This window comes from Crinia signifera, chromosome 12 (genome assembly GCF_055691185.1).
Source record: "Crinia signifera chromosome 12, ASM5569118v1, whole genome shotgun sequence".
Taxonomy (NCBI): domain Eukaryota; kingdom Metazoa; phylum Chordata; class Amphibia; order Anura; family Myobatrachidae; genus Crinia; species Crinia signifera.
Window position 1 is genome coordinate 77,649,582 of NC_139228.1, and position 15,738 is coordinate 77,665,319.

A 15,738-nucleotide genomic window follows, 5' to 3' on the forward strand; every position below is an offset into this window, starting at 1 on the left:
CCCACCCCCCTCACCTGTTAAATTCCCCACATGGCTGCGGATGGAAGTTTAACATAAACATCCTTTCGCAGCCTTGAGTACGCGGGAAAATGTTGTGTTTGCCAACCATCGAGCGATGTCTCCAGCGCTCGCAGACGTAACACGCCTCTCTGGTGTCTTACCTCTGCGAGCGCCTTGTGTGGGAAGTGGGCGGGTACCTGGCATCCGCTGAGGTCAGCTGCCCACCCCCGGCACCCACGCAAACACGCAGGGGAGCAAGGCAATCAGAATAAGGACCGATATGAGAAGAACCAGTTCATAAAGAAATAATCTGGGGAATCTATGATTTATACAGGTTCTGTGGCAGATAAGAAACAGGTTAAATGCAGGCCCGACTTTATCCAGCCACAAAACCTGTGTAATTAATAGATGGCCCACATTAACCCTTTGAGTGGCAAGTGCATTTGACAAAATAGGTGTGATAATTGGGAAGCAATTATTTGTATTCTTCATAATGACCTGTAATGTTTCCCTTTATACAGGAAATATAATCTTTTTTACACCACTTTTTTTTTATTAATATTTATATAACAAATGTGAGAGACTGGGATCTTCAGTGGTTATTTTGAACATCTGTCACAGAGATGTTGGCACTTAAAGGGTTAAGGGGCATACACACGTAGAGATCTGTGCTAAGCAATTTTGCTAGTGTCAAGATCTCCCATGGAGAGCACATACACACGCAGAGATTTGTGCTAAGCAATTTTGCTAAGCAATTTTTCTAAGCAATTTTGCTTAAGCAAAAAATGGCCGGGTAGTTGTTCAGAATGAGAGATGGCGATCAGTATCTCTCATTCTGTACACACAGTGAGATTTGCAGTCATTTGCTCAGCAATCTGACTAGATTTTGACTGCATGCACTGACTTAGTTAGCAAGAGATATTTAATCTCTCGGAGCATACACATGGACAGATCTGTGCTTACTTTCTAAGCAATCTAGTCAGATTGCTTAGAAAATAGCACATATTTGCTCCGTGGGTACACCCCTTTAAAGTGATATCATAACAACCCCATCCGCAGTATTTTCCATTCCTTGCATTATGGCGCAAACTCGCATACCATTATTAACCCTTTGAGTGGCAACGTCGCTGTGAGAGATCCTCAAAATATCTGTCAAAATTGCTCACAGCGATGAGCGAATCTGCCATTTTTAGCAGATATTTTGAGGCTCTCTCGTGGCAACTTTGACACTCAAAGGGTTAAATAAGAATAAATATAAACTATAACATACTGTTGGAATAAATTCATATAATAATGCAAGTGCTTAGAGCTTAAGATCTATAAATCTAACATATGTTGATATAGATTGTAAGCTTGCGAGCAGGGCACTCCTACCTCTATGTCAGTATGTTTCTACCCAGTTTGTTTTATCACTGTTTGCAATTATAAAGCGCAACGGAATTTGCGGCGCTATATAAGACACTGTAAAGGAATCTTCTGCGCTATATAAGACGCTGTAAAGGAATCTGCTGCGCTATATAAGACACTGTAACGGAATCTCCTGCGCTATATAAGACGCTGTAACGGAATCTGCTGCGCTGTATAAGATGCTTTAACGGAATCTGCTGCGCTATATAAGACCCTGTAACGGAATCTGCTGCGCTATATAAGACACTGTAACGGAATCTGCTGCGCTATATAAGACACTGTAACGGAATCTGCTGCGCTATATAAGACACTGTAACGGAATCTGCTGCGCTATATAAGACGCTGTAACGGAATCTGCTGCGCTATAAAAGATACTGTAACGGAATCTGCTGCGCTATATAAGACACTGTAACGGAATCTGCTGCGCTATATAAGATGCTGTAAAGGAATCTTCTGCACTATATAAGACGCTGTAAAGGAATCTGCTGCGCTATATAAGACACTGTAACGGAATCTGCTGCGCTATATAAGACGCTGTAACGGAATCTGCTGCGCTATATAAGACACTGTAACGGAATCTGCTGCGGTATATAAGACACTGTAACGGAATCTGCTGCGCTATATAAGACACTGTAACGGAATTTGCTGCGCTATATAAGACACTGTAACGGAATCTGCTGTGCTATATAAGACACTAACGGAATCTGCTGTACTATATAAGACGCTGTAACGGAATCTGCTGCGCTATATAAGACACTAACGGAATCTGCTGTACTATATAAGACGCTGTAACGGAATCTGCTGAGTTATATAAGACACTATAACAGAATCTGCTGCGCTATATAAGACACTGTTACGGAATCTGCTGCGCTATATAAGACACTGTAACAGAATCTGCTGCGCTATAAGACACTGTAACGGAATCTGCAGCGCTATATAAGACACTGTAACAGAATCTGCTGCGCTATAAGACACTGTAACGGAATCTGCAGCACTATAAAAGACACTGTAACGGAATCTGCTGCGCTATATAAGATGCTGTAACGGAATCTGCTGCGCTATATAAGACGCTGTAACGGAATCTGCTGCTCTATATAAGACACTGTAACGGAATCTGCTGCACTATATAAGACGCTGTAACGGAATCTGCTGCGCTATACTGTATAAGACACTGTAACGGAATCTGCTGCGCTATATAAGACACTGTAACGGAATCTGCTGTGCTATATAAGACACTGTAACGGAATATGCTGCGCTATATAAGACGCTGTACCACAATCTGCTGCGCTATATAAGATACTGTAACGGAATCTGCTGCGCTATATAAGACACTGTAACGGAATCTGCTGCGCTATATAAGACACTGTAACGGAATCTTCTGCGCTATATAAGACACTGTAACAGAATCTGCTGCGCTATATAAGGCACTGTAACAGAATCTGCTGCGCTATATAAGACGCTGTAACGGAATCTGCTGCGCTATACTGTATAAGACACTGTAACGGAATCTGCTGCGCTATATAAGACACTGTAACGGAATCTGCTGTGCTATATAAGACACTGTAACGGAATATGCTGCGCTATATAAGACGCTGTACCACAATCTGCTGTGCTATATAAGATACTGTAACGGAATCTGCTGCGCTATATAAGACACTGTAACGGAATCTGCTGCTCTATATAAGACACTGTAACGGAATCTGCTGCACTATATAAGACGCTGTAACGGAATCTGCTGCGCTATACTGTATAAGACACTGTAACGGAATCTGCTGCGCTATATAAGACACTGTAACGGAATCTGCTGTGCTATATAAGACACTGTAACGGAATATGCTGCGCTATATAAGACGCTGTACCACAATCTGCTGCGCTATATAAGATACTGTAACAGAATCTGCTGCACTATATAAGACACTGTAACGGAATCTGCTGCGCTATATAAGACACTGTAACGGAATCTTCTGCGCTATATAAGACACTGTAATGGAATCTGCTGCGCTATATAAGACACTGTAACGGAATCTTCTGCGCTATATAAGACGCTGTAACGGAATCTGCTGCGCTATATAAGGCACTGTGAATAAATAAATAAATTAATAAAATACCTTTGTTCACTTCTATAATCTTGCTGAAGGTATCATAAGGGTATATTGTCTCTGTAGCTGCTGGAAATACAAGTGCACATACAATATATATTATATACGGTATATAAATATTATACTGAAAAGATGAATAAAGACATGAGAATACATTTTTGCTGTAGATGTTTTATCTGTAACATGGCTCAAGGTGCCCATACACAATTACTGTATGTAAATTGGACTAGACCGCATCGTGTACGTTTTGCAATGCAATGAGATGCAATCTAGAACCATAAGTATGTGCAGCACGGGAGCGCCCATCTCATCGCACCCACATATTGTACCGTGTATGGGCACCTTCACTTATATGAACAAACAAATACTCTGTTCTAGGACTTATAGCACGCGGCACAGGTGATAATTAATACTGATGTATTTGGATCAATGATCAGAGCCGGCCCTAGCCTAAATGACGCCCTAGGCAAGATTTTGGCTGGTGCCCCCTAGCACCACCACTAGTTCCGCCTCTGACCCTGCTCCCCTTTCCCAGCACCATCAACCCTCATCATAGCAGTCATCATTTTGGTATCACTTTACCTTATATACATTACTCCTGACATTATATCATGCGATGGTGTCCCTTATTCATGTTACATCACACAGTATTACCCCTTTACCTTATGTACATTACTCCTCACATTATTCACATTATACCCTTAGAAAAAATCCTGAGAAAATATTGTATTTTAAGCACCTCCATGGCCACACTGCAACCCAGCACAAAGCAGTGTGTGCTGGGCAGAGAAGAGCTGCAGCTGCTGCTGTCACTTAAGGGGAGGGGGCCCGGGGCCCCCACTGGACCCTTCCATCAGACTTTGGCCTGGGTAATATGTACCCTTTCTCTCGGCACCCCTAATAATACCACACAGTAATGCCCCTTACACATGACACACGTTATTAATATCCTTATAAACATAATGCCCCTTACACAATATGCCAACCTTTATTAATGCCCTTCATACACATAATGACACACATAATGCCCCTTACACATATGTTGCACATTATTAATGCCCTTATACACATTACACACATAGGGCCTTATTCTAGTTCACTTTTTCTGACAAAATCCTTCTTAGATGGACAAAACCATGTGCACTGCAGGGGGGCAGATGTAAACTGTGCATAGAAAATTAGATTGATTTACATGCCCAACAGGGGAAATAGTGGCAGGCGCCTATTCAATGTTCTCTTACCTGACAGTATTGAAGAGGCAGATCAACAGAATGGGGCCCGACTTTAAAAGTTTTGCCGAGAACAGCCGTGAACTGTCAAGGCTCAAGGCTGGATCTCAACAATCCACGGTCATTTATGCGGACAGGCCCCCTTTCCACCGATTGACAGGCGGTACAATGAATCCCACCTGGCGATTTGCGGTCGATAAAAACGAAAACAGGGTGGACCGACAGTCGTGACCTGGGATTGAAAACCCATCTTTGTTTCCTCCCTCCACAGGCACATACCATGAAATCTGTACTCAGTGCTCCCCTGTTGCAATAGCTTACAAGAGGTTCTTTACAGATTTACTACTTATTGAGAGCTGGCTCCTTTAATTCTGACTATGGAATTTATAATCTGTAAGTTTCTTATAGCTTGGAAGCACCAGGACGCAGAATTAATATATAGATGAGGGAGCCAGGAGTGCAGCCTGCTGGGGTGCCAAACGAGGTCCCGATAGTCCTTTATTCAACGTTGGGATCCCGACTGTTAAAACACAGACAGACAGGTTCCCGGTGGCCACCAGCTATTCTCCCTCGTGGGGGTCCACGACCCCATAGAGGGAGAATAGAATAGGTGGCGAGCGTAGCAATCCACCGTGCCCACAGCATGGCGAGCGCAACGAGCCAGCAAGGGTCTTTGTTGCGCTCGCCATGCTGTCTGAGTCCGACCTGTCAGGATCCCGACTGTCGGAACCCTATACCCAGGGGCGTAACTATAGCACTGCAGCCCCCGCCACCGCGGGGGGGCGCTGTGCATGTGGGGGCGCCGGGGGCTGCGGTGCTACAGTTAAAACCCCCCTCAATCCCCCGCAGACTTACCTATCACGCTGGTCCCGGCGGCTCCGTTCTTCTGCTGAGGACCACCACAAAATGGCCGCCCCCATATAGCACACAGTTCTCTGAAACTGTCTGCTGTACGGGGGCAGCCATTTTCTGCTGGTCCTCAGCAGAAGAACGGAGCCGCCGGGACCAGCGCGATAGGTAAGGCTGTGGGGGATTGACGGGGGGTTTGCATGGGCGGCGGGACGGCAGTGTAGGGGTGCTCGGCGGGGCGGCGACGGTGGGGGGGGGGCGCCCAAAACGTAGCTACGCCACTGCCTATAGCACACCCCCCCTGCTGCTGGAGATGGGGGGAGCAGATGCTGCTGGGTGGGACAGAAGAGGACGGAGCCTGATTACCCCTCGGATCATTAAGCCAGTGATCTGGAGCCTGTAGTAACATACAATTTAACTGACTCCTTGGATCACTGACTGAGAGATCAGAGAAGACATCAGCCTGACGGTAAGCAACAGGGAGTTGCAACCCCATGCTGAAATGATCAGAACCAACTTTGGGGTCAGGACCCACAGTTTGAGAACCACTACCTTAGAATGATAGGTACAGTAATTAACCGATGAGGGGGTTACCTGGTCAAATGTATTAAAAATCCTATTAGAAATGTTTGCATAGTGCAACTGCATTGTTCACGCTGTGCTTAGATTTTGTTAAGTATTTCTTTAAGCCGGTGTTTTTGGGAGGTAACTGATTGTCTTCAGGAAGTATCAGGCATATTAGCCGAGGTCATGTGACATCAGCTCCGCCCCCCGATTGGCCTGATTCTATCGCAGCCGGCGGGTAAATCCTGGGCTACGCACAGACTGCACAAACTGGGGAATCATTACATGGTGAGCGGCTGTGATCTGGGAGTGTCAGGGAATACACAGGCATGGCCAGGTGTGTGAGGGGAAGTCATGTGATGTCAGCTCCGCCCCCGATCAGTCTGATTCTATCCCAGCCGCTGAGTAAGTCCTGGGCTACACACAGACTGCACACACTGGGGAATCATTACATGGTGAGCGGCTGTTATCTGGGAGTGTCGGGTAATACGCAGGCGTGGCCAGGTGTATGAGGGGAAGTCATGTGACGTCAGCTCCACCCCTGATCAGCCTGATTCTATCACAGCCGCTGAGTAAGTCCTGGGCTACGCACACACTGCACACACTGGGAATCATTACATGGGGAGCGGCTGTTATCTGGGAGTGTCAGGTAATACGCAGGTGTGTGAGGGGAAGTCATGTGATGTCAGCTCCGCCCCCGATCAGCCTGATTCTATCACAGCCGCTGAGTTAGTCCCGGGCTACGCACAGACTGCACACACTGGGGAAATAATTTTATGTGAACACCTTGCAAATAGATTTGCAGCTAATCGCCCACTTATTTTTATAAGCACTGCTTAGCAAATTGCAGGCTTGCACATGGTGGGTTTTATCTATGGGGGGTCGGTGTATACCTGATCGCAGCGCTCCAAAAATAAACAGCGAGAGAGAGGGGAGGAACAAAATATCAGGAGAACATTAGTGATAATAATAATAATAATAATAATAATAATAATAATAATAATAAATCTTACCAGGTGTAGTGAAGTTAATTACGGAATTCTGCAAAATAAACATTTTCTTTTAAATATATTTGCATTTATAATACTCTTGGGTATCACAGTAACTGATAGTATATTTTCTATGTGTAGACTGTTATAACATAAGCCCCCATACACTGCCGCGACTTCTCCCCTGGAGCCACCTAAGAGCTCCCCCGGGTGGCAGGATCACATGTGATCTATTGCATGTGGAATCCCATTCCCTGCTGCCAGGAGGCTGTCCGAGTAGAAGGCCGAACCAGCAAGCACATCTGATCTACGATTACAATCTGGGCGCACAGCACCGTGCATCACATCGGATCAGATGTCAAATACATATCTGGGCGCACAGTACCGCGCATCACATCGGATCAGATGTCAAATACCTATCTGGGCGCACAGCACCACGCACCACATCGGATCAGATGTCAAATACCTATCTGGGAGCACAGCACCGTGCATCCCATCGAATCAGATGTCAAATACATATCTGGGCGCACAGTACCGCGCATCACATTGGTTTAGATGTCAAATACCTATCTGGGCGCACAGCACCGCGCATCACATCGGATCAGATGTCAAATACCTATCTGGGCGCACAGTACCGCGCATCACATCGGATCAGATGTCAAATACATATCTGGGCGCACAGCGCCGCGCATCACATTGGATCAGATGTCAAATACCTATCTGGGCGCACAGCACCGCGCATCACATCGGATCAGATGTCAAATACTTATCTGGGCGCACAGCACCGCGCATCACATCAGATCAGATGTCAAATGCCTATCTGGGCGCACAGCACCGCGCATCACATCGGATCAGATGTCAAATACCTGAAAATTAGCAATTTTTCACCCACATGTATCGGACAGAATTGGGTGAAAAGTGGCAAAATCGGACAAGTGTACAGTATGTCCATCTCAAGCTGTTTGAGTTTTAAGAAGTGAGACACGTTTCCATAGCAACCCCTCAGATTCTAGGTATTCTCCTATAAAAGGTGGTAGATAAATGATAAGTAGTATCGGATTATTTCCTATAGGCAACATTCACACATTAGGAATTTTACAGCTAAGTAATGACGGAACGAGGAATCCTGGAGGGTAGGGGTACACATGATGTACAATAGTGTGGAATGCGCTGGGTGACCACCATACAGAACGTGATCTATGGGAAATTTAATGAATGTCACATGTGTTGTGTCTCTTTGATTAATGGAGTTTAAAGTACATTGCACCTAATTCAGGCCACGCTGCCTAGCAAGTGGATAAGCGCCCCAATGATGAAGCCCCCCCCCCCCCCTGCCCCCCGCCATGTGAGGGGATGCATCTGCTAACATGCAGCAAAATTATTAGATGGTCGCTATCTGCCAAAAAGGGGGTGAGCACTGACATTACGGGATGTCAGCCACATGTCCCAAACAGGCATCGCCACACCTGCGTTTCCAAGGGAACACCCAGCATTTATTGAGGACGCCCATAAAACACTGCCCACTGCAACCCTGGACTGATACGGCACATGAAGCTGCACCTCTGGACTGATACGGCACATGGGGCTGCACCTCTGGACTGATACGGCACATGGGGCAGCACCTCTGGACTGTTACGGCACATGGGGCAGCACCTCTGGACTGATACGGCACATGGGGCAGCACCCCTGGACTGATACGGCACATGGGGCAGTACACCTGGACTGATACGGCACATGGGGCAGCACCCCTTGACTGATATGGCACATGGGGCAGCACCTCTGGACTGATACGGTACATGGGGCAGCACCCCTGGACTGATATGGCACATGGGGCAGCACACCTGGACTGATACGGCACATGGGGCAGCACCCCTGGACTGATACGGCACATGGGGCAGCACCCCTGGACTGATACGGCACATGGGGCAGCAGACCTGGACTGATACGGCACATGGGGCAGTACCCCTGGACTTATATGGCACATGGGGCAGTACCCCTGGACTTATATGGCACATGGGCCAGCACCCCTGGACTGATATGGCACATGGCACAGAACCCCTGGCCTTATATGGCACATGGGGTGCCACCCCTGGACTGATACGGCACATGGGGCAACACCCCTTGACTGATACGGCACATGGGGCAGCACCCCATGACTGATACGGCACATGGGGCAGCACCCCTGGACTGATACGGCACATGGGGCAGCACACCTGGACTGATACGGCACATGGGGCAGCACCGCTGGACCGATATGGCACATGGGGCAGCACCCCTGGACTGATATGGCACATGGGGCAGTACCCCTGGACTTATATGGCACATGGGGAAGCACCCCTGGACTTATATGGCACATGGGCCAGCACCCCTGGACTGATATGGCACATGGCACAGAACCCCTGGACTTATATGGCACATGGGGTGCCACCCCTGGACTGATACGGCACATGGGGCAGCAGACCTGGACTGATACGGCACATGGGGCAGCACCCCTGGACTTATATGGCACATGGGGAAGCACCCCTGGACTGATAAGGCACATGGGGCAGCACCCCTGGACTTATATGGCACATGGGGCAGCACTACTGGACTGATAAGGCACATGGGGCAGCACCCCTGGACTGATACGACACACAGGGTAGCACCTCTGGACTGATATGGCACAGGGGGCAGCACCCTTGGACTGATACGGCACACAGGGCAGCACCTCTGGACTGATACAGCACATGGGGCAGCACCCCTGGACTGATAAGGCACATGGTGCAGCACTCCTGGACTGATATGGCACATGGGGCAGCACTACTGGACTGATAAGGCACATGGGCCAGCACCCCTGGACTGATACGACACACAGGGTAGCACCTCTGGACTGATACAGCACATGGGGCAGCACCCCTGGACTGATAAGGCACATGGCGCAGCACCCCTGGACTGATACGGCCCATGGGGCAGCACCCCTGGACTGATAGGGCACATGGCGCAGCACCCCTGGACTAATACGGCCCATGGGGCAGCACCCCTGGACTGATAGGGCACGCAGGGCAGCACCTCTGGACTGATTTATAAAAAAATATACAGCACCACGAATCTGAAGAAAATACAAATATTAACACTTTCATCAATTTTAGTTGTCATGGGTTTGTGGTCATTATTCCCTTTTTAGGCTGTACTGTACTTACACAACATTTCTAACAAATTCTGTTCCCTTGTATTCTGTATTATTCTTTCATTTACAGCAAAAGATAGGTACACACCGGGCGATAAATCGTCAACGAAATGGACAATATTGATGCCTGCGGCCACAGATCATTATCGTCCCCCCATGTCGTCTGTACATGCAGCTTAATCTGGAGCGAGGGGCGGGTGACATTATTGACTGATATTGGCCAGCGGGTTCGGTAAATTTGGTTCTCTGTTAGGAATCATCTAGTGCTGGGGTAGCCAACCCTAGTCCTCGAGAGCTACCAACAGTGCATGTTTTGCAGGTCTCCTCACAGAATCACAAGTGAGCTAATTAGCTCCATCTGTGTATCTTTTAAAATGTGTCAGTGATTAATGAGTGCAGCTGTGCAGCAGCTAGGTTGTCTGGAAAATGTGAACTGTTGGTAGCTCTCGAGGGCTAGGGTTGGCTACCACTGAGTGTGTACCCAGCTTAATATTGATACAAGATTTCGCTTTAGCAGTACAAACTACTATTGTTGCCATTAAATAAAATAGAAGCCATTAATTAAATACATGGATGGCATTATCTAAATATGATTGCCAACTATTAACACAATAATGACATAATTAATTACAACCATAACAGTAATGTCTCACCAGCAGTGGCAAACTTGTAGTAGAACCAATCAGGCAGGCCAGGAGAAGGAAGATGCTGTTTCCATCCATCCTGCTCCGTAGTTAAAGATCTCTGTATCTTGTGGTCTTATCCATCCTTTATATTCGGAGTCACACAATGTCCTCCCATAACAACATGCTATAAACAAAAAAGATTTTTCCTCAGGGTGATTTCTTTTTTTTGTAATGGTACAGTAGAACAAGAATGCTGAATACAACAATGGTTCTCCTGTGGAATTTCCAGGATTTAAATATATATCTATCTATTGTCTTTTGGGTTAGTAATTGACTCCTCTAACGAAGGACACAATTAGACTAACCTCTGTATACCCCACTGAGCAATTTAAAAGGACATCTAGACAACAAACAGTAACTGTAGCATAGAGATACCAATGACACCAGGTTACACTTACAGTAGTTACATTCTGGGAACAAATAAGTCATGGGTTCTCGAGCATTTTGGCCAAATCCATTTCCAAACTGTCCTGAGAAACAGGAAAAACCTGTGTGGTTTCTGGTGCAGATTTGTTCACTGTTATCACAAAAGTATCTTTGCATGAGATACGGTCACGGTTTTGAGCTGACATGTGCCGACAGGCAGTATATTATGCCCTACCATCCACTAGGGCAATGAGGGAGAATAAATAGCATGGCATGGCGCAACCATTTGGGTAAAAAAACAGTGAAAAATCCCATGCCGACCTTCCCCATAATGGAAAAAAAATTCTGCTCATTATATACATAGAATGGAAACTTTGCAACAATTAAGAGTAACAATTATGCGACCCATTTACACCTTAATTCGCTTGTTTCAAATATTTTGTTGTTATTGAAAATTTGCAACACATATTACAGTAAAGCCCCGTCTGCATGGGGCGATGCTGAGCAACGTACAGAAGCACTGACCGCTCAGCATAGACCCCTGGCACATATGCGGCACACCGGCAATCTGTGCGGGCCAGTGGTCTCTGGTGATATAACACTGGCAATGACTAGATTTTTGGTGCATGGAGTCAAGGTTTAGTCAGTTGCCGTCACTGGGGTATACACAGGGGGGCGATGTGTGTTTAATTTCTAAGTGATTGAGTCAGATCACTTAGAAATAGCCCTAAAATCGCCCCATGTGTATGTACTTCACTCCGCAGCCAGACGGCCGCCAGTGATGTTTAAATACTTAGGTGTACAGCGAAGCCCTCACACAAGCGATATGCCCACAAAAGTTGCAGGCACATCACGGTGCTGGACCCAGCGTGCAAGGTGGCATTACCCTGTTCTCAGGGACCCCCGCAGCCTACCACCAGAGGCGCTGATGACAAGGGGGGGAGACAGTGTTGACAGCACATGAGAAGGATCTGCAAAGGATAGAAAAATTAAATGATAAACTTTCAATACATACAGGTGGAGCTGCTCTCATTATTGCACGGGCTGGTGGTAGATTCGGCAGCCACCAGAGTCCGCCAGCCTCCGGAAGGGCACAAGATGCGAGTGCGTCCCTTTTCTATGGAGCTCCTCACCGGTCGCCACCGCTTCGCCGATGGTCCCTGCCACCCGATCCCACCTCCCCGCTCCCCCCCGTAACCCTGCCCATCTCCCTGAAGCGGAGACGGACAGGGATCGTGTCCCCCGCCACCAGGAAACTGGGGCGCGTGTGTCTCCCAGTCAGATGGAGCGCCAGCTCACCAGCGGGGGCATTCTGGCGAGCCCCAGCACTGGCTGAGAGGCGCTCCATCTGTATAACCTACAGAGGGATCCACACTTATTCATCTCAACAGCGTGCCTAGACTTGGCTTTTATCGTGCCTCAGCTGGAGTGCGCACAAATGCATTGAGGCATGACAACATACAAAGCATGCAATACACAACTCCACCACTGGGTGGATGATGCTCCACTGATCCAGTGGTGGATGGATATACAGTACAATACAAGCTCTGGCAAATGGACCATAACAACTGTAATGTTACAATAATGTATACTGTAAATACAGACCAATAGTCAGATGGAGAGAGTCGAAAAAAAGGAAAAGAAACCAATACTGTAAATCAGTAAATAAAATTAGTGTATTTAGATGCAAACTAATGTTTACTGAATTTTTAAATTCAGTGACAGGGATTGCCACACTTGTGCCTGAAATTATTGGTTTGTGACCCCACAAAATGTGGCGGCGGGCACCCGCGCTCCGGGGGGGGGGGGGGGGATTTGCGGGCGATACTGCAGCAGCCCGCACTCCAGGGGGGTGGGGGGTGGTTGTGATGCGGGCAATACTGCTGCCGCAGCAGCCCCCACGTCCAGGGGGGGAGGGCAGCATTGATTCAGAGGCGGGATGGGGGGTGGGGGAAGAGGGAAGCCCTCTGTCTTACCTGCTCCCCGCTCCCAGCTTTCTATGGTACCTCTATGGTAACTCTCCTCGGCGGCTCATTACCGCCCTCCAGTAGCCAGGGCCCTAGGCAAATGCCTAGTCCTGCCTAGTGGTGGCACCGGCCCTGACTGTACATCATCCTACATAGTTACATAGTAGGTAAGGCTGAAAAAAGACTTGCGTCCATCTAGTTCAACCTGGTATCAACCTGGTATATATATCCATTGTTGATTTGATATCCATTGCTGATTTGCACACAATCTTCACACAATATTAATTCATCCCAGCTGGAATCCACCATTACAGATGCCTCTGTATTTTTTGGACTTAATTGAAGTTCTTCCTGGTGGAATTTGTAATTCATTTTGATGAACTACATCGCTGACAAGGTTCCCGGATGCACTTACATTTTTACATGTACTTTAACAGAGTACACACAAGTAAAAATGTAAATTTTTGTAAAAAATGTAAAAATTCCACCTCGTTACTATACAGGTATTGTGCTTTAATGGATGGCAGTTATAATCCAGTACTACGCGCAGGTGCTGCAATGATATGCACCTGCGGAATCTCAAAAATTCCCCCAAATTTTTTGAGCCACAGACAGCACTGGATTAAGACCCTGGGGGGGTGCTAAAAACAGGTGAGTATTATAAAATATATATATATATATATCGGTGCTGGACAAACAGCGGCTATCCACAGGATTTTTCATATAAACAATGTGTTTAATAAAAAACCAACGTTTCAGGGCCATAAACAGAACCCCTTCTTCAAGGTGTATAAACAGTGCAATGATATAAGATCCTAAAAAAGAGAGAAGGTGGAGCGCTATAAATTGGATCAATATGGTATTCATAGGTGGTTTTATTTGCTTAATAATATGTGGATTTAAAGCCACTTAACTTGATGGGTATAAAATATATTTTACACAATAATATTACATAAAGACATATTTGAGCAAAATACAAAAAGATTTAAAAATGCAATTAATTGTAAAGAATAATATAAGGGTACATATAGTAAAATACAAGAATGTGGGTAATACTTATGGCATGGATTCCCTTGGTAGTGTCCTTTTATGGAGGTGCTTATGGGTACTGGATTTTAACGTCCTGAGGCGTAAAAATTATTTGTAAAAATTGATTGTAGTGGGGTCCATAAACCTTGCCGGATGAGGGGGCGCTGGAGGAAGATGGTAAACCCGATGGATTGTGGGTGTCCTCAACAATATATTATGCGCCTTTGTAATCCGTATTGTGCAGGTGGTGGTGTGCCAAGTTTGGAATATTAATTTTTTTTTGCCCAGTGGACGATCCAGGTGTAAGCAAGTTAGTACTCCAAGACAGGGTATCCGATTGCAGCCAGTAAATCCAATACAATCAGCAGGTGCTCCCTGACATGTTTCTCTGTCCTCTGACAGCTTTTTCAAAGGTATGAAAAAAAAGTTAAGTGGCTTTTAATCCACATATTATTAAGCAAATAAAACCACCTATATATTCTTTGAATACCATATTGATTCAATTTATAGCGCTCCACCTTTTCTCTTTTTTTCTCTATACTTATTTAGGGTGTGACACCGCCTAGCAGGAGCCGCTTGGCATAAACACCCTATCAGGCGCTTGTATACTCTTAGCCGTAAGGCTATTAGTTCACCTTGCAATGATATAAGATCCTACCTTAAATACCGGAGGAATGTATGTGCCTCTCCGTCCAAGCAGGGAGTCAGCCTGGGCATCTGACGTCATGTCCGGTGCGGCGGAGTGTGGGAGCGCCTGAGACGGGCGTGTTGTCATGGTGATAAGATGCCACTATGGGCTCGATGGACTGAGGATGCGCTAAGCGTTGTCTAGGAGATTGGCTGGTGCTTGTCAGTGCTCCGCTGCTCCGTGCACGGGCTCAAGACTGTGAAAACAGTCCATTACATTTGATGTAATGGACTCCAGCTGAGCCAGGATGAGGTCATGCTCAGAAGTACCATTGTCAGACTCTGATCCAGACATGTTTGCAGCAAACTCTCCTTAGGGCTTGGGCTTGGTGGCTCGCTGCGCTCGCCACACTTTATAAAATCAACATAGGCGTGCGCACGGGGGGTGCCGTGGGTGCACAGGCACCTCCTAATCCCCGGCAGCCGCTCAAATCTCCGAGTGACAGGCCAGATCAAACTGACACAACTGGCGCAGGACTGTCACATGGAGTTGGTTGGCGACGGCGAATGGCTATAAATTGCCGACTAGGTCCGTGTCGGGTAGGGTGCCTTCTCCCTCCCTCCTCCAGGAGCGGAGAGGAGAGCGGGCGCGCCATCTGCCCCCTCTCCTCCCTCCACTGTGCCTCAGTGCCGCTGTGCCCTCTGACGTGTCCCCCGACTGCAGTGTGCCCCAAGCAGAGGCGGAACGATTAGCTCGGCG

General features: G+C 47.0%; 1 protein-coding gene across 1 annotated transcript in view; it reads right to left on the minus strand.

Moving 5' to 3' along the window:
- Nucleotides 1-11,414: 11,414 nt before the first annotated feature.
- LOC146049556 (astacin-like metalloendopeptidase) overlaps nt 11,415-15,738 on the minus strand; it is a 59,444-nt gene continuing 55,120 nt past the window's right edge. Inside the window, exon 13 of the mRNA XM_083166082.1 lies at nt 11,415-11,459. Coding sequence (XP_083022208.1) covers nt 11,415-11,459 — 45 coding nt within the window. The remainder of the gene's footprint in view (nt 11,460-15,738) is intronic.